The 26,716-nt window shown below is 58.4% G+C and overlaps 3 protein-coding genes across 4 annotated transcripts in view; 1 reads left to right on the forward strand and 2 right to left on the reverse strand.

Annotated features, from left to right (window-relative positions):
• Positions 1-7,690, reverse strand: part of BCR (BCR activator of RhoGEF and GTPase) — an 88,781-nt gene extending 81,091 nt beyond the window's left edge. Inside the window, exon 1 of one of the 2 annotated variants that reach the window (XM_032471657.1) lies at positions 5,920-7,690. In XM_032471657.1, coding sequence (XP_032327548.1) covers positions 5,920-7,225 — 1,306 coding nt within the window. In that variant the 5' untranslated portion in view covers positions 7,226-7,690. The remainder of the gene's footprint in view (positions 1-5,919) is intronic. The other variant, XM_032471656.1, reaches the window with a different exon arrangement.
• Positions 7,691-11,138: 3,448 nt separating this feature from the next.
• RAB36 (RAB36, member RAS oncogene family) lies at positions 11,139-26,117 on the reverse strand. The gene is made up of 12 exons (XM_032472247.1): positions 26,054-26,117; positions 25,879-26,011; positions 25,353-25,434; positions 22,669-22,760; positions 21,445-21,510; positions 20,960-21,061; positions 19,153-19,217; positions 17,698-17,749; positions 16,970-17,051; positions 16,597-16,687; positions 15,880-15,999; positions 11,139-15,413 (listed from the first exon to the last, which is right to left on the reverse strand). Exons 1-12 carry the CDS (start codon positions 26,115-26,117, stop codon positions 15,349-15,351), a joined length of 1,014 nt encoding a protein of 337 aa, XP_032328138.1. The 3' UTR covers positions 11,139-15,348.
• Positions 25,586-26,716, forward strand: part of RSPH14 (radial spoke head 14 homolog) — a 57,142-nt gene continuing 56,011 nt past the window's right edge. Inside the window, exon 1 of the mRNA XM_032471660.1 lies at positions 25,586-25,693. The gene's annotated coding sequence lies outside the window, so the exon portion shown is untranslated. The remainder of the gene's footprint in view (positions 25,694-26,716) is intronic.

The raw sequence follows: 26,716 nt of genomic DNA on the forward strand, positions 1-26,716 counted from the left end.
TCCTTCCTAGGGCTCCCTGGGCCACATGCTGACCCCTCTGTGCACGAGGCCACCCACCTCTGTCACCTCTTCCCAGCCAGCCATGCCCCCTGCACCCCCTAGGACTGCCTGCAGCAGAGCCGGTCAGCATCCCACCCTCCACCCCCCAATATCTGACTGCTGAATGGAAAAGGCGATGAACAGGCAGCGTCCTTCCAACACGTCTGTCCTCTTGGGCCCTCTCCACCGACTTGCTGGAGGAATCTAAGCAAAGCGCCCCCGGAGGACGTATGCAGATCAGGAGATTTTTTTTGTTTGCCGAATGACTGATCAGGTCCCCTCCACCCCTGGGGGGTCACTCTGGGCCCACTCTCGTGCATCACCCCCCAGCCTAGGAGAGAGGCCAGCGCCAGTCCTGCTGCCAACCGCCTGACCTCGGGCAAGGGAGTGCGTCTCACACCCCTCAGTCCCACTCCACCAACAGCGCACAATTATGGTCATAATCTCACTCCAGCCACTTTACGAGAACACTCCATGGGCACATGACACAGCCTGCGCCAAAGTCATGTTTACTCCCCAAGTCGGGCATCGCAGTCCCTCCCCCCACCCGGCCCCCAGACCTGGGCAGGTGCATCTCCCGGGGGCACCCGCCATCGCCCCATCCACAGTCATTTTGCAAGGTAGCAGCAGCGAGGCCAGAATCTAAGATGCTGATTCTCAGGCCCAGGCTGGGGATTCGGGAAACTCTCAGGGTTGAGCAGGGGGAGCCCAAGCCTCAGCAAAGAAGGACAGATTACCTCCAGACCACCTCAAAGCTAACAATCTCCCTCGCTGGACACCTGTATCATTAGGCCCCTGAAAATCTGAGGCCATTTAGATGCCGGTAAGCGGGGAGGGGCCGGAGCAAAGGGAAACCTCAGAGAGGTGGTCTCACTCCACCTGTCACCCACAAACACCCCCGGCACCCCAGACACAGACACCCAGGTAGGTCCTTCAGGATCTCACCAACCTGCAGAGGAAAGCAGACAGACACAAGATTAACAGGAAATGGCTGCACACACAGTTAAAGAAAGATACACAGTCGGGGAGGATGTGAGGACGTTACAAAGGTTCCGCTCGTCTGCGCTAGTTTTTCAGACAAGGCCCCTTGGAGAGAAGCCTTTCCACAAACCCGTGAAGAAAGGCAAGAGAGACCTTCCAGAGACAGTGGCTGGCACTCAGCAGACGCTCAATAAATACCCCTGCGTGAGAGGGGAGAGGGGGCTGCCATGGTAAAGGAGACGCAGGTATAAACCAGGAAACAGGAGAAAGATGTGGGGAAAGTTAATAAACTTTTAAGATAAGAATTTAACAATGGAAGGAAAGGATCTTAGCAACAACAAGGTCCAACCTGTAGCTTTTCAAGTGAGGAGAGAGACGCGGCCTCTCCTTCTCCCGGCTGGGTCCTCTTGGCCCCACCAGGCTGCTTGACACCACCCACCTCACTCGAATTCCTCCTAAAACCCGCCAGCACACACACCGTCTCTCTCTGCTGCCCAATCAGGGACTCACTGAGGGCTGTGGGCTGACCTGTGTCCCCCTCGAAATTCACATGTCGAGGTCTTAGCCTCCAGCACCTCAGAACAGGACTGTGTGGAGGTGAGGGTTTAAAGAGTTAAGTTAAAACAGGGTCGTCAGAGTGGGCCCTAAACCAATCTGAACTGTGTCTTTATAAGAGATCTTAGGCACACACACATCACCAGGGGTCCGCCTGCACAGAGGAATGACCATGTGAAGGGGCAGCGGGGTGGGGAGGGGAGGATCTACACGCCAAGGACAGAGGCCTCTGGGGAAACCAACCCTGCTGGCACCTTCGATCTTGGACTTCCAGCCTGAGCACACTAATACACTGGATCACTTCACACACGTGGGCGTGACAGTCAAGGAAACACCCCCATCACTCACAGGTGTTTTACTAAAAAGAAACACCTATTAAGGACCAGAGATGAGGCGCTGAGGATGAGAATGCTGCCCCTGGCAATGGCAGCTTCAAAACCCTCTGTGAGCGAGATCAGCCAGACACACAGGACAGCTAGTACCTGCTTCCGGGTACCTGAGGTACGTAGGACAAGTAAATTCATGGGGTCGGAACGCAGAACCAGTTGCCGGGGGCTGGGGACAAGGGCAGGTGCATTATCGCGTAATAGATACAGAGTTTCTCATCAGAAAGATGCAAAGTTCTGGAGATAGTGATGGTTGCACAACAACATGACTGCACTGAATGCCACTGAGCTGGACGCTGAAAAATGGTAAAAATGCCGCCTTTGGTTACGTATATTTTACCACGATAAAGAAAATCCTACCATACATACATAAACAACACATTTTAATTAAATAAAATGATTACATTTCTTCAAGAGGAAGGAAAAAATTCAACAGAAGCCACTGGGGTTGTAATTCCAGTCGGGGTCAAGACCCCCCTGGGGTTCACAGTTAATTAAATCCTTCACCCGCCCACTCCCACCCCCCGAGCCCTGATCTAAAAGGCCTCAGTCAAAACTCAGGCCTACTGTTGGCAACTCGAGACACTGGAAGACATCTCTCCCTCCACCATGAACGTGAGCCCCCCAAAAACGCAGGGTGGGCTGCAGCCCAGGTTCACGCCCCGTGGCATCCTCTCCCAGGTGGCCCAGGTGCCTGGTTCACCTGGATTCTGTCCTGCCAAGGGTGACTCTCTGGGCCCAGGACTCCCGGCCAGGGAGGGGAGGCGGCCACTGAAGCCAGAAGCACCAAATGAGGCAACAGGGAGGAATGAGGGGACACGGTCCCTTGGACCCCACAAATCACCACTCCCAGCTCCTTCCTTCAGGATAATTCCAAAATGCCTCCTTCTGTTCCCAAAACAAGAAAGTCATCCTTCCTGAGTCGGAGAACCCCTGTAAAATTTACTATAGGTTCAGCTTCCACTCCATTGGTGACTTAAGCGGTCTCAGACCCCACCCAGTTCTGTCCCCTCTGCCTCTGTCCACAGGGAGGAGCCTGCATTCAACTTGGAGGTGACCACAGGCTCTGGGCCAGAGACGCCGGTGGGGCCCACACCAGGCCTGGGTGACATCTGACTGCCCCGCAGTTACTCACTCACACTGGCTGCCCCAGGGAAGAACAAAGCCATGGTCATTCTGACGCTAACACGTCACCAGGATCCAAAGGGCAAATGAAGCTGCTTAACAGAAATGTGGAAAAACAGGGCAGCAACTCACAGGAGCGCCCGAAAGAAACAAAAGGCCTGGGGTCCCAACTCAAGAGGGACGCAGGGCGGGGGTACCTGAGACCCAAAAGAGGAAAGACCCTTGGCTGTGTGGCCGTATTCAGGAAAGGGTCACCAAAGTCCTTGAAGGGAGTTTAAGGGACAGTGACGGGCGCAGCTAAGATGACAATGTGAATATACTTGATGCCACTGACCTATACACTGAAAAATGTCTAAAGTGGGTTAATCCGGTAAATTTTGTCATACATAATGCACCACGATAAAAAAAAAAACAAAAAGGCACAGTCTAGAGTGACAAGCCTTTGCTCCCACTGCTCCTCCAAGCAGACAGCTCCCCTCACCAGAAGGTCCCTCTCCAGTGCAGCTGCTTCCAGAAGCTTCCCTGATCGCGCTCCCTCTGAACACACATAAGTGTCGTGTGCATTCCTATCTCCCTGTAATTTGTAAGCTCCCAGATGACAGGGACCAGACTCTCTCCTCTGCAGCCCACGGGGCACAAGGGAAGAGCCTGCCCGCAGCAAGGTTCACAGCAGGGGGACCTGGGTGTGCGGAGCTGGAAGGCCCCCTGGACTGACCCGAGGGGCCCTGGCACACAGCGGCAGATGGTCATTTCAGCTTCTTCTCTCAACTCAGAAACACCAGAGCCCGCTCATCCAAAGGGACCCTGAAGCTGTTAGGTCCAGGCCACGGACCAGCTGCTGCTGCTACAGAGTCTTAGAGTGACTTCCACTCCCTCCCACACTGTGATTTCCATCACTGGCCCTTTTCAGAGGTGCAGCCCTGCCGAGCAGTCCCCAGGCCCGAGAACGTGGGTAAACAGCCAGGACAGAGACAGATGGCCGGGCCAGAGCGGGATCCCCCCATCCTCTCCAGCACAACCCTCAGAGGAGGGTGCTGGCAACTGAGCTGAAAGGCTCCCAGAGCTAAACCCAGAAGGACTTTTAAAACGTAACAGGAGAGACAACATGGAACCTTGAGGACAATTCAGGGAAGGATCCAGAAAGTGCTGAGAGTGGGGTCCAAGTTGGAAAGCTAACTTCTCAGCCGAGAACCTGCTCTGTGTCACCCACAGAGCCGGGGTCTCCGGTCTGCAGGAGCTGTGAGCTCAGGGAAGGGCCCGCTGATACACACCCCAGCCGGCAGGGCCCCACCTTCTGGAAACTCAGAATCCTCCACCAGCAAGAGAACATCGTTTCAGAAGACAGGTCTCCATGAAAACCTCTTATTTTCTGCTTTATTAATTACATCCTCCTGCACCACGGCACTGAGGGCCAGTTCAAGCTGGCTCGCTCAGCTGACAGCTGGCCGGCCGAGGCTGGTGCCAAGTGACCACAGGGCAATCCTCCAGACCCCGGAGGAGCTGATGTGCCTACAAAGCAGGCTTCTAAACATTACAGCCTTCCACCCGCCCCGAGAGACGGAGGGCTGGGCTGAAGGCTGCGCCAGGCCGCAGGTCCCAGCAACACCAACACAGCCACCCAGTTGCAGATGGAGGGCCGGCCACTGGATGGGCCTAAAACAAACAGAACGGAGCGCTGATTGCAAAGAGACCGCTGGACAGAGCCAAAAATAGCCTCACTTGCTTCAAGAGGATTCTTGATGGAGGAGGCACATACAAATCCATCAGCAGAAAAAGAAAAATCAGTGGAGCAGAAAACCGGATCAGCCCAACAGGGACTAGGACTCAGAGAGTCCCGACTGCCTCACATCCCGCCCCCACCCAGGCCCCCCTCCCCACCCCCATCACAGACTGTGCCTGGATCGCAACACCCAGTCCCATCAGCCCAACATCTCAAGGCGTTTGTACACAGAAGTTATATACACAATAAAATCCCATAGGTTTAATCTGAGGGCCGGGAGTCAGACCACGGATTAGGAGCCCCAGATAAGCACCAGTGGGCAGGCAACCTTGGGGAGACAGGAGGAAGAGTGTGCCGAAGGATCAGAAAATGGAGATGGGGTAAGAGGCACAGAGGTGAGTAATGATGGGTGACGTCTCCCACCAGTGCCAGGCAGATCAGAACGGGTGTGGCTCTGCTCTGGCCCCAGATAAAATCTTCAACCCCGGAGATCTTCTGTGGCCCACTGAGTCAGACCTGCCCGTCACCTCGCTTTCTTCTAATTCGCATTTTCACCTGCTCTGACTTGCACTGGGGCTGCTGGCTCACCAGTGAACCTGACACTCTTAAGGCCTGGGAGCAGCTGGCACATCGTGGATTCACCAAGTGTCACATAACTCTTCTAGGTCAAGTGATGGGGAATGCCCAAGACACAGATCAATCCCAGCTGAAAACATCCATCTAGGTGGCAGAGCTGACCCCTTCTTTATACCATCCCAACTGCCCGGGGTGGAAGTATCAGTGGGCAAGGAGATGACTGCCCAGGGCATCCTGGTCCTGACCCACAGAGAGGACTCTCACAAGAAGCACACGGCTCTGGAACCAAAGAAATGAGCTGCTTACCACCCCCACACACCACCCCGCCCAACCCATCTCATTGCAAGCACTGGGAATTTGCATTCAGGAGGAAAGCAGGATGGAGTTTGTTCGGGCACAGGGGCAGCATGAATCAGTTCACAACGGTATCTGAAAATCACTCCCCAAAGTGTCCACTTATTCCTCCCTGTATTCCCTCCTGCTCAGTGGTTTCCAGCCAGGGGCAGGTGTGCCTACCAAGGGGGTGGAGGTACCCACCTGCGTCTCCATGGAAGGCGCCATCCTGAGGCACCCTGCCCGACAAGCTGTCCCCATCGTTGGGCCAGATCTGCCCCGTCTTGCGGACGCCCACGATGGTGGCCTCGGACACGACCACCTGGCCCTGCCGGTGCCGCTTCTGGCACTGCGGCGTCGGGGGGCTGCTGCTGTCAAAGGACTGCTGAGAGTTCTGCGAGGGCGAGCGGCTCTTGTCTCGGAATATGCGGTAGGTGGTGGGGCTCGGGGACACGCGGCTGGACTGGCCCGAGGAGAAGTCCTCCTCGCTGGAGGTGAGGTTCTCGTTGGAGCTGCAGTCTGGCGTGTAGCCGCCTCCGCTGTCCTCAAAGCTCCGAGGGGAGTAGGACCTGCGGGGCCAGGTAAGGCGCTTCTCCTGCTCCGAAGTGCTCTGGCTGAGCTGGAGCGGGCCCTTGCCCTCCCCTTCCACCATCATGCCCCCGACGTAGATGCTCTGGTAGGGCTGGTACTCCAGGGGCGGCCAGGGGGGCCTGCCGCCGCCGTCGGCGTTGATCAGGTTGTCCTTCAGGAAGCGCGGGTTCAGCTCGGCGTCCTCATAGTCGCCGTCGAGGCCGCAGCTGCTCTCGGAGGCGCGCCCGCGGTAGGGGGGCCTGGGCGCATCCCCCGGGCCGGGCCCGACGCCCTGCTGGGACCTCTTGCGCTCCATCTGCATGGCCTGGGTGCCCAGGGAGCTGATGCGATCCGAGACGTCTTTGTCGTTGACCTTCACCAGGCCGCGCTCGTGGTGGAACTCGACGTTCACGTAGAAGGGCTTCTCGGCGTCCGCCGCCGCTGGCTGGCCCGGGCCCTTGCGGATCCTCTCGAAGTTGGAGCGCAGAGCCGCCACGCTGGTGGGGGGCCCCCGGTCGTCGCGGTCCGCGGGAGCAGCGGTCCCGGGCCTGCGAGCGGCCGCGGGCCTGGCTTTGCCCGGGGAACCCTCTCCATCTGGCCGGGACTCGGACTCGTCGGCGGGCGGAGGGTCGGCGCCGTCGGCGGGCGCGGGCTGGGGGCGCGGCGCGCGGGGCTCGGGGGCGCCGTCGGGGGGCTGAGCGGCGCGCCGGAAGCCCCAGCGCTGCCGGTCGTAGCTCTTCTTCTCCTTGGCCAGCAGCGTCTGCAGGTAGATCATGCGGAAGCGCTCCTGGTTCACCTCCTGCTCCAGGCGCCGGATGGAGGCCTTGCAACGCTCTAGCTCCTGCTCGATGTCGCCCACTGAGCGCAGCTCCATGCGCGGCGGCTCCGAGTCCGGGAACTGCGCCTTCCACGCCTCGGCGAAGCCCACCGGGTCCACCATGGCGCGGCCGGCCTCACCTGCGCCGCCCGGCTGCGCGCGGGGCCCGGCTCAGCGGCGGCGCGACGGCCTCGCCAGGCCCGGCCCGGGGCGCCGGGCGGCCCCCATGTCCCCGGCGGGGCGGCGGCGGTGGCGGCGGCGGGCGAACAATGCCCGCCCCCTCCCGGGCGGCAGGTGAGGCTGCGGCCAGGCTCCCCGGGCGCGAGGCGGGGCGCGGGGCGGGCGCGCGCGAGGGCGGGGGAAGGGCGCGGGGCTGCGCGCGCCGCTATTGTGTGCGGGGCTCCCGGCGCGCGCGGGGCGAGCGCTGCCTCGGCTCTGCCGGGCCCACTAGCCCATGGCCGCTGCCCGCGCGCTGCTCTCTCCTCGGGCTCCCGCGCCCGCGCCCGCGCCCGGCCGCCGCCGCCTCCTGGCGCTGCGCTTGGCCCGCCCGCTCTCGCCGCACTCGCGCCCGGCCCGCACCCGGCGCCGCAGGAAGGGGAGGGCCGGGGGGCGGTGGCCGCGGCGCGGCTGACGGAGCGGGAGGGCCTCTTAAAGGAGCCGCTCCCCCGCCCAGCCGCGGCCCGGCCTGCGTCCCCGAGCTTGGGGAAACCGAGGCCGGGAGGGAGAGTTCTGTACTCCCGGGACAGGAACCCCTGCACCCTCATTGTCCCCAGCCCGGCGGCCCCTCCCGGGAGTGAGGTCTGAGTGCGCCCCCAGCGGGCAGGTCACCCAGCGGTGCCAACCGGTCTCCAGCCCTGAAGTCGCCGGGTGGGTGATGAAGCAAATCGCCGGGTGGGTGATGAAGCAACTTTTGCCACGCGGGATTGTCAGAGATAATCAATGAGAATTTCTCCCCCGGTCACTCAATACCCACGCCTCCCTTGCTGCGGTCCTGAGCCCGTGTTCGTCCCGGGGTTGCCTGACTCGGAACTTCTCTGTGTAATATGCCTCTAAGGGGGTCGCCAGCCTCCACTGGGACGCCCAGGGCTCGGCAGAAGACGGGATAGCCCAGGCGGGCAGTGCAACAAAATCTTTTCTTGTTCTCCAGGGAAGCCCAGAGGTCTTAGACACACAGCACAGCGCACCCTGCAGGAAGTCTGAGGAGCGCAAAGTGACAATACCCCAACCAGCCTGCCAGGTGAGGGGAAAAGCAAACAGGATTTGTCAACCAGGAACCAGGGCTTGAGTCCTGGCAGCCTCTGACTCTCTGTGCCTCTGTTTCCTGGCCATTGAAATGGGAACAGGATACTACCCTCCCTGCCCCTCCCTCCTGCCCACCCTCTGTTGTCCTTGCATGGATGTGAGGTGTTATCTTGCCCTCCCCTGGGTTCCAGTGCCACCAGAGCGGATGCTCTGACATCTAATCTAAAGGAACAGAACCCAGGGCCAGTGGCCAGGCCGGCCTGGCTGGGATTCAGGTCTCTCTCATTCCAGGCTTTGTGTCCTTGGCAATTCCCTTTCCCCTCTGAGCTTAAGTTTTGTCTTCATATGTAAAATGTCGTAAGTGCCCTGTGTAAGGCACCCAGAGGGGGCAAACATGAAACACCGCTGTGCCTTCCCATGACTGCTTTTAGTGCTGGAGCCCTGGGAGACTGGCAGGACAGCCCCCGGGGTGGGACTGGCAGATGCTTCCAGGCACAGCTCACCGCCACCCCCTGCAGGCTCTCCACCCTCCTGCTGTCCCCCTCTGGAGGCCCCATGTCCCCTCCCACACCTTCATCAGGCAGACAGGGCCCTTGTAAAGCCTGTTTTGCGGGTGTGGAAACAGGAATTGATGCCTTCATTTTGGGGGGTGCAAAGCGAGGCCAGAATCCCAGCAGTGCTCGCAGGCTGAGTGACCTCTTCTTTAGAATGGGTACCATAAACCCTGACCTCCCAGCAGCTCACCAACGCTATTAGCTGCCTTCCTTGGATGACCTGCTCCCGTCACCCAGCGAGTGGACCCAGCAGGACTAGAACCCACGCCTCCAGAACCCTATTTCCTGGCAGTCATCAGGGAGAATCCGAAAAGCTTTTTTCAACCTGCTTTTTCCCCCTTGCTAACAGAGTCCCTCCGTTTCCAGGGGGAATCGTGGGCTCAGCAGGACACGATCATTAAGCACCTGGGAGAGACAAGGATACGTTGTGGGGAGTTCCTCTATGAGAGAGGTGTCCCTTTCTCTGGTTTACAGGCCCCAACTCAGCTGCACCTTAAATACCGCATGCATAAGCAAGCTCCAGTCAAACTCGGATGCCGTTTGGTTTCAGTTTGCAGGCTCTGTTCTCTTGGCAGAGCAAGTGGCTTGCTGGGCAGAAGGACACTCCGAGATAGTGGCTATCTTCCCATGGGACAGCTTTTTCTGGCCCCAAGGACACTCCTCCCATCCTCGGAGCCTTCCCTTGACTCCCACCCTGGGTCTCTGGTCCTTTCCCGAAGAGCTTTGTTATCATCCATCCCTCTGAAGATGGGAGGAATGAAGAGGAAAGTGGGGTCCAGACACATAACGCTCTGTAACCCCCATCTGGTGTCTGTGCCCAGCTAGATCTAAACTTCCAAGGATGGACAGCTGTTTTGTTCCCTGGTGAACCCCCGGTGCTCAGGACACAGTAGGTGTTCAACCACTGCTGGGCAAGGGAGCACACAGCCCGGGAAGAGAGACACACATGTGTAGGAGGTAAGGGTGAGGCAGGCAGAACAGGCCACAGCAGAGGTGTGTGTGCCATGCGGGCGGGCATCCAGGAAGGGGCAGAGGTCTGGGGAAGGGCCAGTGGAGGTGACGGCTGAGCAGGTCCTAAGGACAGGGAACAGAAAGGCAAAGACGGGGAGAGTTCAGTTCTACGTGTTTGGGGAGCAACTGGGTTAGGAGGCGAGGCTGGTGTGGGCTGCCAGGCTGCACAGGCTTGTAAGAAGTTTAGGTTTTATTCTAAATGGAAAACAACAACAACAACAACAACAAACCCCAAAGCAGCTGGAAGGTGCAAAGCCTGCACTAGCTAGTAGAACGTTCCAGCACGGTGGGCATGCTGAACCACGTGGCAGCCACCGGCTTCCCCATGCGTCTCCTGAGCACCTACCATGCAGCTCCTTCCAACTAAAGAACTGAAAGTTTAATCTGATGTGCCTTTAGGGAATTCAAATTCAAAGAGCCGCACTGGCCGCTGTACTGGACGGCACAGTCCATAGCAGAGTGACGTGCTGGGACTGTCACATGGAGAGCTGGGGGCTGGTGTGGGGAACAGGGCAAGTGGTCAAGGGCCATGGCACTGGTCCAGGTAGGGGGCGTTGATGACCCAGACAAGGGTGGAAGCAAGGTGATGGGGAGAAGGGGTCGGACAAGAGTCTGTCCTGGACTAGCACACAGATTGGATGTGGGGAGAGGAAGGACCAGCTATGGATGGACAGTGTGTCACCACTGTGATGCGGAAGCCAGGGGTGGCCTCTTGAGGCTCCGGGTGCCCAGAGTCCACCCACGGGGATATCCCATGGAGAGAGGGTGGGTCTGGGCTCAGAGGGAAGGTCAAGACCAGAGGCAGAAGTGGGAGTGGTGTTATTAAGTGAATAGCTGGTGTGTATGGCCACAGGGCTGGAGAACCAGTCCCCCCTCCCCCAGGCCACTGGATCAGGAAAGGGCGGGCGCTGGACTGGGGAGGTGGGGTACGGAGAAGCAGAAAGCCTGAGAAGTCGCTGACCAAGGACGTGACCGGGACCCAGGAGTCCATCCAGAGCGAGGGGTGCAGACTCATCTAGTGGGGCCAAGGTGGGCCCTGGGCCCTGGCTGCACACACACTGGCCCCATGGCGCCTTCCAAGGCGTTCAAACAGGCGGAGGGGACTTCACCAGGGCTTCCACGGCTGTCCCCGAGTGGCCAGTGACATTTATTTTCTTCTTCATTATGCTTTTCTGAATTCTCCATAATGATTATGTCTATCTTTTGTAATTTAAAAAAGTTATTAAACATATTTTTTACAGCTTTATTGGGGTAAAATTGATATACAGTCAACTGGGTATATTTGATGCGTGTGATTTGATGAGTTCTGTCACCTGTAAACACCTGTGAGCTCACACTCACACACACACACACAGACACCCTCATGTACCCTCAGCAGCAGCCCCAGTGGTCTTTGAACCCAGACCCAGTTTTCTGCAAACCCCTCCCCAAGGCAATCTCATCTCTTTGCTGGCAGGAGAGGCAGGACCCAACAGCCCCCTCTGCTGGAAACAATGGAGAACTTTGGCTGCCTCAGAACCCTGGGGAGGCAAACAACCCAAATGTCCATCAACGGAATATTACAATGAATGTTATTCAGCCCTAAAAGGAAATGCAGTACCGATACATGTTACAACACTGATGAACCTTGAAAACACTACACTACGTCAAAAAAGCCAGTCATAAAAGGCCACCGAGTTGTATGATTCCATTTACAGGAAATGTGCAGCATAGACAAATCTTAGAAACAGAAAGCAGGTTGGTGGTTGCCTGGGGACAGGGGATGGGAGGAATGGAGAGTGACAGCTAAAAGTCATTGAGTTTCTTTTTGAAAATACTTGAGAACTAGACAGTGGTGATGGCTGCACAGCCTTGCAGATATACTAAAAACCACTCAATTGTACACTTGAAATGGGTGAATTGTGTGGTATGTGAATCAAACCTCAATAAAGTTGTTGTATTAAAAAACAAAGTTAAGCCAGCCCTTGGGTCCTCAGCTCCAGGATGTGAGCAGCCCCTGGTCGTGCTCACTGAGTGGTAAGGATGAGCATTTTTCTAGAATCTTCTTCAATCCTCCCACTAGCCAGAGATTCACCCTCACGTCAGCCCTGCAGCTGTGGGCAGGCTGAGACCCAGTCCTCCAGCTCCAGAACCTTTTTTGGCCATTCCAAAGTCAGAAGGCCCCACTAGTATGTGGGGCTAACATCAGTTAAGTGTCCTCTGTAAAATGGACTGGCCAGCCCTGTCCTCCTCGGGGGTTTCCTGAGCAGGGCTGCCAGCTACAGTGGGGTGGGACGTGCACTGCACAAGGGCACACATCAAAGAGAGCCTCGTTCCCAGCTCCCACCTGGTGGTGACAGCAATTATCAAAAGGTGTCTTGTTGTTTCAAAGTCACTTTATAAGGGCAGTTTTCTAACAGATGGATATCAAATGTCCTGAGCAAGAAGTGCTTTTTAAAACAATTGAGGTGAAATTCATATAAGATAAAACTATCTTCAAGTGAACAGTTCAGAGGCATCTGGTACATCCATGTTAGTGTGACCCCAATTTGTATTTTGTTCAAAAATAGTTTCATCACCCCAAAAGGAAACCTATGAAGTAGTTGCTCCCCATTTCTCCCCTCCCCAGCCCCTGGCAACCACCAACCTCCTTTCTGTCTTTCTGACTTGCCTATTCTGGGTATTTCTTGTCAATGGATTCACACAAGCCTTTGGGGTCTGGCTTCTTTCACTGAGCATCACGTTTTCAAGGCCCCCCACCCGGTGTAGCACATGTCAGCACCTTCTTCCTTTTTGAGGCAGAATGATATCCCATTGGATGGATGGACGGCATTCTGTTCATCCATCCGCTGGGGGACATTTGGCTCGTGTCAGTAACGATGCCTGAACAAGTGTGTACGCACACTTTCCGTCGTTTTCAGTTCCTTTGGGATTATTCCTAGGAACAGGAATTCTGGGCCGCGTGGCCATTCCACGTGTCACTGTTTGAGGAACCACCTGGTACCTTTTCCTCATTCACGCTAAGGTGCCTATGGGGGGGTGCAGTGGCCCTGCCACGGGAGTCCCACAGTCTTGGGGTTCTCACCAGCTGCCAGCCTGGGGCTCCAGGGATGTGATTTCCTTCCATCTCACGCAGCCATCATGTGGGCAGGAGGTGGGGAAAGGGGCCCAGAGAGAGGCAGCGATTCCCCCTACCTCCAGTCACACAGCAGTAAGTGGGGGCCCAGCCTGCCCAAGTCCCAGATCCAGGCTCCTGACACGGTGCCACCAGGCAGCTGTCACGTGTGGTGTCAACAGCAGGGCTTTCTGCCTGAGGCCGACTTGAAAGCTTGGGCCACTTTTTGTCCTTCCTTACCCCGTCTATACCCTCATCCCCACCCACTTTGGGGGCCAGAAGCCAGAGGACGACTCTCTGCAAGTGGGATGTGGCCACGTGACCCCCCATCTGTCACCTGTCAGCCCCTGGGAGCTGCGGGCAAGGTCAGAACACAGGGTTGATCGATCCAGCTGTTTCCTCGTCCTGCTGGTCGTGCTGTGCTGAATGGTGCCTGGTGGAGCACCTCCTCCAGGCCACCAGCCCCGGCCTGGAGTGGGGAGCAGGGGTCTCTGCAGGACTTCCTTGGCCAATGGCTCCAACAAGTGAGATGTGGGCCTTTCCTCCCAGGCCCCTCAGCTGTCACTCCACCACCGCTGCTGCGATGAGTAGAGTAGGGGGTCCTGGCAGAGCATCCTGCCTGCGTTTCCAGCCTCGTAGAGAGCCAGGACGGCCAGTGAGGTGGTCCAGGCTGTGGCTCCTTGAGGTCAGAGGCCCAGAGCACCTCAGGCCAGGGGTGCCATCCACCTGTTGGGGATGACGGAGCAGAGGGAAGGGCCTACAAGCAAGGAGGCACTGCCTGCTCCCTCCTGGGCCGCAGGCTCAGACAGGTGGCTGGTGGCCCTGAATATGCCAGAAGCATCTGGATGTGGGGGGAGGCTTGGAAGGAGGCCGCGTGACAGCCACATTCTGCCTGCCTGACATATGGGAGGTGACATGGGAGGCCGCAGCAGATGGCAGAGCCTGGGGGCTGCTGGGAGGGTGTCTCATCTCGGGGCCTCCTTGGGTGACCTGTGCCAGGGCCCCACCCCCACCTCTGGGAGCCCCTTCTGCTTAGAAGATGGGGGGCATCAAGACAAGGCTGACACCCGGGCCACGGGGGACTGTCGCTCTGTACACAAAGCCCTGTGCTGTCCTGTTTTACAATAAGCATGTACGTAAGTCCTTTGAGAATGATTTATATAAAGAAGTACCTTATGTCTATAAAAAAGGAGAGCTCAAAATCTGGTGACGGGGGAATGGACAGAGAAAGCCGTGTCTCCCTGGCCACTGTCTGGCGATCGCTGTGAGCAGGTGGGCACCCACTGGGCACCTGTGGTGTGCCCGGCACTGTTGGGGGCACTGGGAGATGGTGCCGCCCACACGGTTGCCCCAGGAATGCTCACCATCTCCAAGAAGCAGGCGAGACGCCGGCTGAACCACCCACCTGTGGCTGATGAGGGCGGGAAGGGGCACACACCCACGGCTGGGGCGTGCGGGGTAGGTGGGGGGCAAGAGGCCCCCGTGGGGGAGCAGTGTGAGGACAGGAGAAGGCCGGGTACTCTGGCAGGAGCTGGGGAGGGGGCCTAGGCTGTGCTTGCCTGTTCTGGGTGTACAGGGAGGAGATGGAGACAGGGAACCCACTTGCCAGGTGCTGGAGGGCCTCCAGTGTCCCAGGACGCGTGGACCCCATCACAAGGGTCCAGAGAGGGGTGGCCCCGCAGAGTCCAGGTGACAGCTGCTGGGGGCAGAGCCGGCAGTGCCCCGCTCCAGGGTGTAGCAGCGAGCTACCCAGGCGCAGCTGGGCTGGGGAACCTTGTGTCTCAGGGCCAGATGGGCACGGGTGGCCTGTTCTGCCCCTCCTTGCCCACTAACCAGGAGGGCAGGATGCCACAGATTACGGAGGAGCCAAAGATGGCCCCTCGGCCGGAAAGGTCCAGAATGGCCAGTCCTGCTGCTGACAGAAAAATCCAGACCAGGATGGCAGGTGGATTTACCCTCATGTGCTGACTTCGACAAGTCCTGCTTGCCTGGACCATTGAGAGGAGGAAGATTCCGAGGTCAACCAGGAAGGCTGGGGCAGAGGGCCCAAGAGGACCGTGGGCTCTGGGGGCCCGTGTTTGTGTCTGTGGCCGTGAGGCCCCTCCGGGCTGGGGGAACTGCCGGGTGGCTCCATGTGTGTGACCAGACTTCCACATGATCACCGCAGTGCCCCCACCAGCTGGGCAGCGTGGGCCCTGGGGCAGCCAGTGGGGCCTCTTCTGGCTCTGGACCCGCTAGAGAGGAGAGGCAGAGCCCTGGGGCTCAGCACGGCCGCGCCACCCTCCACGCCACAGGAGGCACTGCCCTCGCGGGATCAGGGACAGAGGCCTCTGATGCAGGCTTGGCTAACAGCAACCCAGGCTGGAGGGCCTCTCACTGTCCTGGGTCTCGGGTGGATGTCCCTCCATTCCTGTAAGGAGGGGAGAAGTCACCTGGCGTCAAGGGCCCCCACCGGTACCCTCTGCTGACTCTCCTGGTTAGAGCCCTGAACTTGGACTCCTAGGCCTCTTGTTCAAGGCCTTGGTGACTGGGCACAGGCCAAGAGGCCCAGGATGAGTTCCAGGTGGCACAACAGAGTGGAAAAAGCACAGACCAGGAGAAGCGAGGCCAGGACACATCAGTAGGGCCTGGGATGCCTGGCCTGGCCCATGAGGAGGCTGCCGGAGGATGGGGAGATCCAGGGCGGATAGCTGAGCAGGCAGACAGGCAGGAAGGCTGCAAGCTATAGGTGAGAGGGAAGGGGAAAGGGACAGCCCAGAGAGGATAGCAGAGGGTGGCCAGCTACGGGAATGGCTGGGTCTTGGGAGGAGAGGGAGGTGGACGTGGATTTCAGGCTGCAAGCCTGCTTCCCAGCCCAGCCCGTCACCTGCACGTACGGATGAGGTCCCCGTTGCCGACCTGCGGCCAGGCGCTGCTCCTCCGCTCCAGGTCCTGCAGCACCGAGCGCTCAAAGGCCAGGGCGGCCACGCGGCTGAAGAACGCCTTCACATTCTCCCCTGTGGACACGGGACAGCCATGACCCCGGCCACCTCTGCTCTCACCTGCAGTTGCACTGGGAAGGAGACAGTGGTGCGGGAACCAGGGCGGCCCCTCTCTGGGGGGTGTCTGGGCAGGGCAGTGCAGGGGATGGACTCCCCATTCCAGACACCTGTCCCGGCCACTCCCGCAAATCAATGAGCCTTGGTTTCCCAGCACCTACTCTTCCAATCAGTTGCTACTGAGCACTCCTGTGGGCCAGGCGCCGGGCTGTGCGGAGATCAGACATGAGCCTGCTTCCCTGTAACCTGTGAGCACCTGTCCAGTGGGCAGTGGTGAGGATTAGAACCACCAGCCCCCATGCAGACACTCTGTGCATCCTCCTCCAGGAGGACGAGGCCATGCCCAACTCACACATTGCCTTTGTGCAGCTAACAACCTGTGCAACTGCAGAGCAGTCCTGCTTGGCTTACAGGGAGCTCTCAGGGAACGTGCTGTTACTCCAATAAGACGGCAGGTGCTTACAGGGTTGGGGACCTTTCTGTTCCTGTGGGGCTGGGGTTGGTGCTTCCACCCACACTCCTGCCACAGCCTCCCCCAGGCCCGGACCCACTCACCGGTCTTGGCGGACACTGACCAATACTCAGCCTCCATCTCGTTGGCCAGGCGCACAGCCTCTACCTCCGCCTGCTCACATGCCGCCCCTGACTGGGAGAAGCAGCCTTGCTGACCCAGCTACCCAGGTCTCCTGGGGGGACATGCCTGGGGTGGGTGCCTGCCTGGAGGTGAGACCCAGTGGTCCCAGGAGAGTCTGGGTGCCAGCGGCCCTGACGGGACCAGCACAGGGAATGCGCGTGCCCCCACTTTCGGCCCCCGGGCCTGCAGTCTGCAAATTCCCGCCTAGGCACATGGGCCTCACCCTCCGTCCCTCGACTGGGTGGGAAGGGACACATTTTCCAAGGCCGCCCCAGGCCTCTCCACTCCACTCACCAGAAGGTCCTTCTTGGTCCCCACAAGGAACAGGAAGCAGGTGCCTGGCTCATTCTCCTGCAGTGCATCCTCCAGCCACTGCCTGGACCACAGGGGATAGGCTGAGATGGCACCTCCCACCCCGAGGAGCCCAGGACGACCAGGTCGGGGTGCAGCCCAGTCCTCCGCAGGGCTGGGGGTGTGGCGTGGGGATGCAAGGAACCATCAGGGGAGCTGGAGCCCCCCTCCTAGCTGCAGGTCCACCCTGGGTGAGTCCTGCACTCCCACCAACTGGAGTGACCAGCCCGGCCTCCCTCACAGGGTTGGAGATGTGGGTGTGAATGCCCCAAACAGAAGTGGGGTGAAGGGGCTTTGGTCCTGGCGGAAGCAGGAGGGCCTCCAGAGGCAGTCATGTGGCCAGCGTACCCGAGCAGATCCCCATCCCAGGCAGCAAGTGCCCAGTTGTATCCCTGCAGACAGGCCCATGGGAGGTGAAGATGCTAGGCCCCCCACTCCAAATTATTAAGGCTTTCAAGGTGGTGACAGCAGCCCCAAGGCAGTGTGGGCCGCCCCGCCTTCAGAGACAGCTGCAGAACTTGAGGAATAAAATGGCAACGGGGCAGGAATCGGCCTGTGGACGGCTGGTTCTGATCAGTGAGCCTGGTCGTTCACACCCCGTCAAGGGCCCAGGTCACAGCCAAGGTTTGGGGAGCTCGGGGGACCCCAGGGGCCAAGAGTCCCAGACTTGCCTGGTATGATCCAGAGTCTGCAGGTCCGTGAGGTCAAAGGTCGTGATGATCACTGCACACAGGGGAAAGCCAAGGGCCGGTAAGTGACAGGTGAGGCAAACATGGTGGGACAAGGGGGCTCCCACTGAACAGCGGGGTGGACGCTTGAGCCCTCAGCTCTGGACCCCACAGCAGGGACTGGTTGCCCCTGAGGACCCCCCCCCCCAATATCCACACACCGCAGCCCAGCCACAGCAGGTCCAGGGAGGCACAGTGACCTCCTGCGTTCAGGTCTCCCTGCTGCTCCCCACTGAGGGTGCACAGGTGAGGGCCTTAACCGCCGAGAGCCTCGGTCTCCCAGTCTGTGAAGGGGGAGGGCGGTAGCTACCTGCATGCAGGTGGCAGTGAGGACTAAGCCAGTGCAGCTTTTTTAAAGCTCTTGGTCCAGAGCCTGATATGGGGCCGCTCTCTGACCAGGGGCGGCTGTGGCTGTGGGAGTGATTCACAACAACCCGCCCCAGGGAGACACTTTCTGAGGAGCAGGGTGGGGAGAAAACCTGGAGAGGCAGCCCCTGCCCCAGACTCCTCCACCACTGTCCACCTGGTCCCGCGGTGTCCAGGGCGGCCCCCCGTGGTGATCATTCTAGAAGGGCCTGCTCTCTACTGGCCCGGGGTCGGGGGAGGATGTGAGCAGGGCCTGACACAGGCCACCTGTGCACTGTCCCGCCCCGGCAGGGGGATGGGAAGTGAGGGAGGAAACTGATGGCAGTGGTGACGGTGGCCCGGGCTGCCATCTGCAGGGCTGGGCCAGGCGCCTCACACCTCTTATTCCTGGGGGTGTCATCCCCCCGAGAAGAGAGACCACAGCGGATGTTCCACTTCTGCTTTTTTTCAAACCTTAATGAAAATGTGATTTTTTAACACCAGTACTGAGTGGACATAACCGTCCCATCACTGGAGTCTGGTTTTGGATGCCTCAGACGCCTCGCTCCATCTCCCACTGAAACCCCTTCCCTCTCATTCCTGGTCAGAGTAGGCAGCTAAGGTGGCCGCTGCCTGCTGACCAGGCGGCCCCTGGCGTGGAGGTGGTGGGTGCAGAACCCTGATGGGCCCCACCCAGGGGCCCTCCTCCACTCCTTCCCCCAGCCTGCCCCTGCTCCCTGCTCCTGGGTCGACTCTGCTCTTCTTTCTGGGGTCTCTGCACAAGCACTCCCCTCTCTGAGCATCCTTCTGAGCTGAAACAGGGCCAGAGACTTTCAGGGAACGCCCACCACCCCAGGTCCCTGAAGTGTGTGACTGCAGAGGCCAGCCCAGCTCGGCTGGAAGGTGTGGACCGGCCCCTGTGTTTCCTCAGTGGTTCTCAGAGGGCAGACTTGGCGCCTGCACACAAGACCTGGACTTCTTGCTGGGAGTCTGGTGGGGAGCCCCTGCTACATGTGGCTGAGGCCCCACTATCACTATCACCCGGCTGCTTACCCTGCGCACCCCGGTAGTAGGCAGATGCGATGCACTTGAACTTCTCCTGCCCTGCTGTGTCCCAGCTGTGTGATGGCAAAGAGAGGGAAATGGAGAGGTGGCAGATTAAGTGATGGATCATGGTGTCCTGGATGGGAAACCCAAAGGCCCCCACCAGCCTCATGGGCTTTGGAAGTGCCTGCTGCCAGCCGGGTGTCCCCACACCCAACTCCTTATGTCCCCTTCCTAGGGTGCCCCGTGGGGGAACCCGCTCGCTTGGATGCATTGTGCCTGGGTTGGGGAGAGGGGGGCATGGCCTTAGCAGTTCCACTGCCCTGATGAGTGGAGTTGTAGCTCAGTGCCTTCTGACCCTGCCATGAAAAAGATAACACGCTCCCGATGTGGCTCACTCCGAAGATGTGGAAGCCCACCTGTAGAGGAGGCCCCATCAATGGGTCTGGGGCTACTGGTTGGGCCACCAGCTGTGGCTCTGCTGTTTGCTCATATGTAACTGCGGTGTGGCTCCACCTCCCACACAGCAGTGGGGGGCTGGGTGAGGGGGATGTGAAAGTGAGGGATGCTCAGCTCCCCAGGTTGGGGTGGGGTGTCTAACAGGGACATGGTTTGCATCTCTGATCAGTTAGCTCCAGCTCTCTGGAGGAGCTGAATCCTGGCTCTACGGTAAAGAACACAGCAATTGATTAATGATGTCTGCCATGAACACAGTATAGAAGAGAGAGACACACCATGCTGAGATCTACTTGCCCTAGTTTAGAAACAGGCAGGTCAAAATGCAAGGCTAAGTCTGAAAATCCATCCATTTTAAAAATCAATACATCAAAATCTAACTTTTCTCAGTAAACTAACAAGCTGACAAACCACAAGACACCAATGGTCTGAAGTGTTTTCCAGTGACTGAGCACGCTGCAGAACTTCTGGATGCTTTCATTAATTCACTTCTGAAAATGACTCTGGGTGGGAACTGGGAGGGTGGCTGGCAATGGCCTCAGCACAGGACAATGAGAGGCCATCCCTGCTTTGTCCTGGGCCCTCAAATTAGATGTGGCCTGTGAGCACAATGGTGAGTGCAGCCCAGGCCTCTCTCTGCTTGGCTCCACTGAAGCTCCCCTGTCAGTCTCCCGGCTCCTCATCCCCTCAGTCCTGCAGCCCTGTGTCTACATAGCCTCCTCTGCTCGGGTCTGACCCTGGACTTCCCCTTGGGTGAGGTTTGGGGGTATCACCTGCTCCAGGACTGCACTGGGGCTGGTCCCAGAGGAGCGGGCACCGTCTCAACAGTTTAGGAGAGGGAGTGGGCCAGGAGGGGTGAGCTCCATCCTGATGACAGGAAGGGCAGGGAGGATTGAGGAGTGACTCCAGGGAGCAGGGGTGAACCCCAGGGAGACAGAAATGAGGAGGGGACGAGACAGAGGCCTGGGGAATGCCAGCAGGGAAGCCATGCAGGAGAGGGCAGGGCCAAAGACCAGGCGCCAGAGGAGAGGGAGGGCAGGGTCCCGAAGGTTCTGATGGGAAAGTATGAGCCTTGGGGGAGACTCTGGGCTGTCCTGAGAGAAACTGGAGCGGAGGGACTGAGGCCAGTGGGCCACTGAGGGCAGAGGTGCCTGAGCATATCAGGCTGTGAGGTCTGAGGGAGCGCCCAGGGCCTCAGGGAGGCGGGAAGCCCAGTTTCATGCAACTGCCCAGGCCTCTTGTCCCGACGGGTCCTCCTGAGCGCACAGGGCACAGTCGAGAAGGCACTGTGGCCTTCCCTAGGGGTCTCTGCGAAGCCCCGTGACTGCGCAGAAAACAGCGCAATCTGACAGTGACTTACATCTGGAGGCTGTAGGGGATCCCAGCAACCTCAAAGCGCTCGATCTCAAAGTCCACCCCAATGGTGGCCTTGTAGTTACGGTCAAAGACGTTCCTGCAGAACCTGTGGGGGCCGAGGGAGCAGTCAGAGGTGTAAGCAGAGGCTTCACTCCTGACAGTAAAAGTTTGGAGGTGACACAATGGCTACCCGTGGGGAGGATCAGGCAGTGACGGCCAGAGAGACAGACCATGGGTGGACGGAGCCCAAGAAGAACTACGTGGGGAGAAGCTGCAGGTCAGACGATGCATCCACGAGAAGGGAGGTGACCCCAGGGACGGTGTAACCATCGCCAGGCTCCTGGGATGCCCCACTCTCTGCCTGACCCACTATCTCCCCAGTTTCCTGCACCTCCTCCCAGTGGCCACACTGTCCCCACTACGACAAGCATCTGGGCCTCCAGGCAGGTGTGAGGAGCGGGTGCGGGGAGGCGTGGCCGGTAGACACACCTGCGGATGAGGCTGGTCTTGCCCACGTAGAGATCGCCGACCACAACCACCTTGGAGAGTCTGAGCCTGCGAGGAACATGCGTGTTGCTCTCAAGCACGGTCTTGGGACCATCGTCCTGCACGTGGGTCCTTCCTTCCCTGTGATGGGCCACCTGTGACGCTCTGGGACTTCTGCTCCCATCACTCGCCCTCAGACCGGAAGGCAGGAGGGCCTGCATTTGTCCTGGGGACTCTGCTGTCCCTAGGGCTGTACTCCTGACCCCACTGGGCCCCTGTCCCTGTTGTGAAAATCAGAAATGGGTACCGCGAGAGGCAGAGTCTTGGGCTGTGGGAGCAGTGGGAAGAGCCCTGGGTGGCCTGCATCCAAGCTGGGGGCGCAGGCAGGGAGCTGGAGCGCAGGAGACGCAGGCCTGGGGGCAGGGCCTGGGGCCGTGTGCCTGCAGGGACTCTCGCTGGACACCCTGACCAGGACACCACTGTCACCTGCTCCCCTAGAGGGTCTGCAAAGGCCCAGCAGGCCAGGGGAGCGTTGTGGACAGGACCCAGCACTGCTTGCCTGGGCTGCAGCCCGAGGCAAAGCAACTCTGAGGCTTTCAGTGGGGGACCCTCCCTCTACCCTCTGGGACCAGCTGCCCCCTCACTCCGTGTGTGTCCTGCACCACTGGCAGCAACATTCCTGGGACTGTGGGTAACACTTACAGTGTTTCTGCAGCTGGTGCCAAAACCACTAACCTCTGCCTGCAGACAGCAAGAGGGCACCTCTGCGTCACCTGGAGACCTGGTGCAGTTCCCCGGCCACGTCTGCGAGGGCACTGTGCCTACACTAGTGCCGGAGCAGGTGGCCCTGACTCCGGGTGAGGGGTGAGAGCTCGTGGGGAGCCCAGGTATGCACACACAGCCCGGGGAGGTCAGTGCACGGAACACAGGAGCCCCCAGGAGGCTGTGGGGACTCAGAGAAGATCCCAGGGACCTGACACTTGTGCTGAGCCCTGAAGGGGAGGAAAGGCGCTCCAGACAGAGGGAACAGCAGTGCGCTAAGACCCCAGGTGCACGTCTCACTGAGCAGGAGCACTCATCCCGATGGCAGAGGACTAGTGGGTAAAGCCAGATGAAGTCCGGATGGCCCGTCTGGGGTGTCTGTCTAGGGTGCACCCGTGCAGTCTGTGCACCAGTCTCATTCCCGCATGCTCTCACGCCTCCCCACCCTCTGACGGGGGCACTCACCCGACGGTCCCTGTGCTCCTGCGCTGGCAGGCGATGCTGACCTGCCCATGGAAGTGCTCCCTGAGCTGCAGGCAGGCGGCGGGCGTGTAGCACTGGAAAGAGACAGACAGACAGACAGACGGGTGGGCACATGGCTCTGTGAAGCTGCGGCTCCCTCACTGAGCAAGGCAGCAGGTGGTGACTTACTTCCCAGCAGTCCCTGGTCCCTCTGTCACATCCACCCTCCACCGTGTCAGGACCTTGTGAGACTCCAGAGTCTTGTGAGCCCTGAGCAGGAGGAGCAGGGCCAGGATGGACCAGGGAGCCCAAGCGGGAACCCAGTGGCCTGTGACCCCTGACTACCTGTGGAAACAGGACTGATGCTCCAGGCTGCTTCCCAGGGATGGGGAAAGTCGAGTTGCCCACAGTCAGGATAAGTCTGGGCTCCCCTGAGTCTAGCTGTGTGACTTTGGACAGCTGTCCTGACCTCTCTGAGCATCGCTGTCCTGCTTTATAAATGAGGTCCTTCATCCCAAGAGGCCTGGGCTGTTTGGGGCTGATGACACATTCCTTCCTTTGACTCTTTAACACCCATCTCTGTCATCCCCGGTCACCACTGTCAAGCTCTGTAGGGAAGCAGCTGCCGGGGCCTCTGATGAGATGGAAAATCCTGCAGGGAGCTGTCCATGAGTCTGGGGCACCGAGGTGTATGTGCAGAAAGAACTTGGCCAGAAGGCAGGAAAAGGGGAGGAGGAACCATTGCAGACCCTAGAAGAGACCCAGAACCTCCCTTCCTCACTCACCCCCCCCCCCACAGCCCTGGACACAAGTTTTAAGGCTCAAGAGAGGACTTCTTCCCCCTACATACGGAGGCAACCACTTGTGACAGGCTGGGACCTGGGACCCTGGGCCGCAGCGCCTGCACCTGGACAAACGTCTCCTCCAGCAACAGAACAAAGAAACTATAAGGGACAAGAAATAACTGCACACTGTGCACAGTTGGGGCAAATTATGAACAATAACATACAAAAAGACCAAAAACCCAACTGCCACTTTTGAAATGTCGGGAGCAGAAGCAGGTCCTGCCCGTGATCCCTGCACATGGCCCACCAAGGGGGTGGACCGACCACCTAACGCTGCCCCGTGGCTGGACCATTGATCCGCCCCTACCCTCACCGCATTTAAGGGGCCAGTTCCACCCCCCAACCTCGGGGAGCGAGCAAGGGCACCTGTTACTTGTTTTCACTCCCTCGTGCTGCAGTCCCAATAAAGCTTTGCCTGAATTTCTTGTCTGGTCTGTTATTAGTTTCTGTTGATTAAGGATTTCAAGAACCCTAGCCAGCAACATACTGAGAGCAGGCTCTCAAGTACCCTTCCGGAGAGATTTTCTGCTCACTTAAGCGACACATGCATTTCTTTTCTCCTGCTTCCTCTCTCACACGTGGTGCTTAACAACTTACTTGGGCCCTCACGGCACATCAGCCCCTGACAGGCGCTCATTCATCCCCAGGTTTGTGTCAGGAAGCAGCACTCGGCTAAGTGGCCTCCTCTCCGAGGACAGTATGTTGTGTCTGATCTCCTGCTTTACAAATTGCTGCAGTGCCAGGCCCCAAGTGGCTGGACAGGAGGGTAGGCAGGGGCATCAGCTGTGTTGAGAGACACTGTCCTACTGCCCCCTACCGAGGTTGTACTGATTTGCATTCCCTGCTGTGATTAATATTGGATTTGAATACAGATGGAAGAGAGCTGTGAGTTTCCAGCAGGTACAGAAGGCAGAATGGTGAGAGGGGAGAAACTTGGATTTGGTGTCAGGAAACTGAGTGCTGTTTGATTATGTAACAATCATAATGAGAAAAACAGTGACCAAAACTTGGGCAAGAGAGCTCCCATTTACCATGAGTCAGGCAACCAACATGAGAGAAATGAGCCTTGGGTATAAGGGGCTCAGAGAGGTTGAGTAACTTGCCCACGGTCACACAGCTTAATGGAGTCAGGATTCACACCCAGGACTGTCTGACTGCAAAGTCTGTGCCCTTAACCTCCAAACATTACTGCCTCCTGGCATCACCCTCAACTGGCTGGCCCACCTCGGAAGGTCAACATCAAGTCTCCTGGCTTCTCAAGAAGTCTGTCAGCAGATGACTGGATAAAAAAACTGTGATATATACACAATGGAATACTACTCAGCCACAAAAAATAATAAAAATAATGCCATTTGCAGCAAAACGGATGGACCTGGAGATCGTCATTCTAAGTGAAGTAAGCCAGAAAGAGAAAGAAAAATGCCATATGAATCACTTATATGTAGAATCTTAAAAAAAGGACTCAAGTGAACTACTTATTATTTATAACTTAGATGACTGATTTCTTGAATATGTTTAAGCACATTTGACTGTCCTTTATGATTGGATTATGGCATTCTGTTGATCCTTATTTTGTGGTTGGCTTTATTCCTTTGGTAACTATGTAAGTTTAAAAAGCTAAAGCTCTAAACTGTTCTTAGAAACAATGAACAGTACATATATGTAAATTAAAAAAAAAAAGAAGTCTGCTAAATTCCTGGGGTCTGGGGTCTGCCAGCTGGGACTGATGGCCCCGATTCACCTGCTTTGCTTCTGGTGGTGAATGCGGTGGGGAAAGCTGGATGCAGACATGGTGTCCCGAAAGCAGTGCACACATAAAGGGCTGGCCTAGTGCCTCTGTACCTTAGGGAAGCTGGTAATGACGCGGTCCTGGCTCACAGGGGGCCCCAAAGGCACCAGTGAAGACCTCATCCTTCCAGAAGTCCTGTGGACCCAATTAAGGGAAAGAGAGTTAGGGAGCAGAGAAAAATCCCTGGGGACTCACCCAAAGTCTATGCCTAACATTGTAGTAGCTGTAAAGGCAGGTCGAAGCCTCCTCTAAAATGAATATGGGCCAGGGGTCACATCTTCACTCTGCAGGCAGCGTGGTGGTGGGTGCGGGGACCAGGCCTGCCGCCCTGCCTGGGAGTGAAGACAGGAGTCTCCTGCCAGGTGTCCAGCCAGGAGTGGCCCCTCCCTGAGCTGTGAGTGAGGAAGTATGGGTCCCCTGCCCTCGGTCAGTAAGAGGTGAAGCCTCTGGGCGGCTCAGGCCTTAGGGTTCAGCCCACAGGCCTTTTCTGGAACCACCCTACCCGTTGCCAGGCCCTCCCGCCTGTCCACAGCCCCGCGTCTCCTTCTCCCGCTGGGGCCTTGACCGAGGCCTGCTGACCTCCCCAACGGACGGGCGGCTCCCCCGACCAGTACTGGGGGCCCAGGGTGGGCGCTCAGGAAGTGAGGAGGCCCAGGAAGCCCAGGACCGCAGGCCGCATTCGGGTTGTGCGGTGGCAGGCGGGAGGGGAATCACGCGAGCGGACCAGGGTGGGACGAGAGGGCCGCGGACTCACCCGCAGCGGCTGCGTCAGCTTCAGGTACTGCGTCCTGCCGCGGCCCCCGCGGCGCGATCACCATGGCAACGAGCACAACAAGGGACTGACGGGCGCCTGACGCATCCAGGACGTCGGGGGCGGGGTCTGGAGCCGAATTAGTCCCTCGACGGCCCTGCGCCAGCGATCACCATAGCAACCAGAGCCTCGCGGGAGACTCCGAGATAGGGCCAGAGCGCCGGCTATCGCCATGGCAACAAGGGCGGGGCCGGACAGGCGGGGCCACTGCGGCCAGGGGCGGGGCGGGGCGGGGCGGGGCGGGGCGGGGCGGGGCGGGGCGGGGCGGGGCGGGGCGGGGCGGGGCGGGGCGGGCGGGGCTGACCCTGGCGAGAGACTTGCGCACCTGACCTCCCCGACATCACCGTGGCTGGGGAGGGGTGATGGCTCAAACGGGGAGAGAATTACTTGAAGTGTTTAAGGATTTATTTCTACAATATATCATATATGATTTTTTCCGGTTATCTAAAATCTTCGTGTTTTTCTTTATCTCTAATATGGAGGGATCTCAAGATCCCTTGACCTCTTTTCGTTACATCCCATAGCTGATCTATCAATAAATCCTGTAGGTTCTACCCTGAAGATTTGTCCAGTATCTTCTCTCCCTCCCACTTCCACTGATCTCAC

The sequence above is a fragment of the Camelus ferus genome, chromosome 32, assembly GCF_009834535.1.
Source record: "Camelus ferus isolate YT-003-E chromosome 32, BCGSAC_Cfer_1.0, whole genome shotgun sequence".
Taxonomy (NCBI): Eukaryota; Metazoa; Chordata; class Mammalia; order Artiodactyla; family Camelidae; genus Camelus; species Camelus ferus.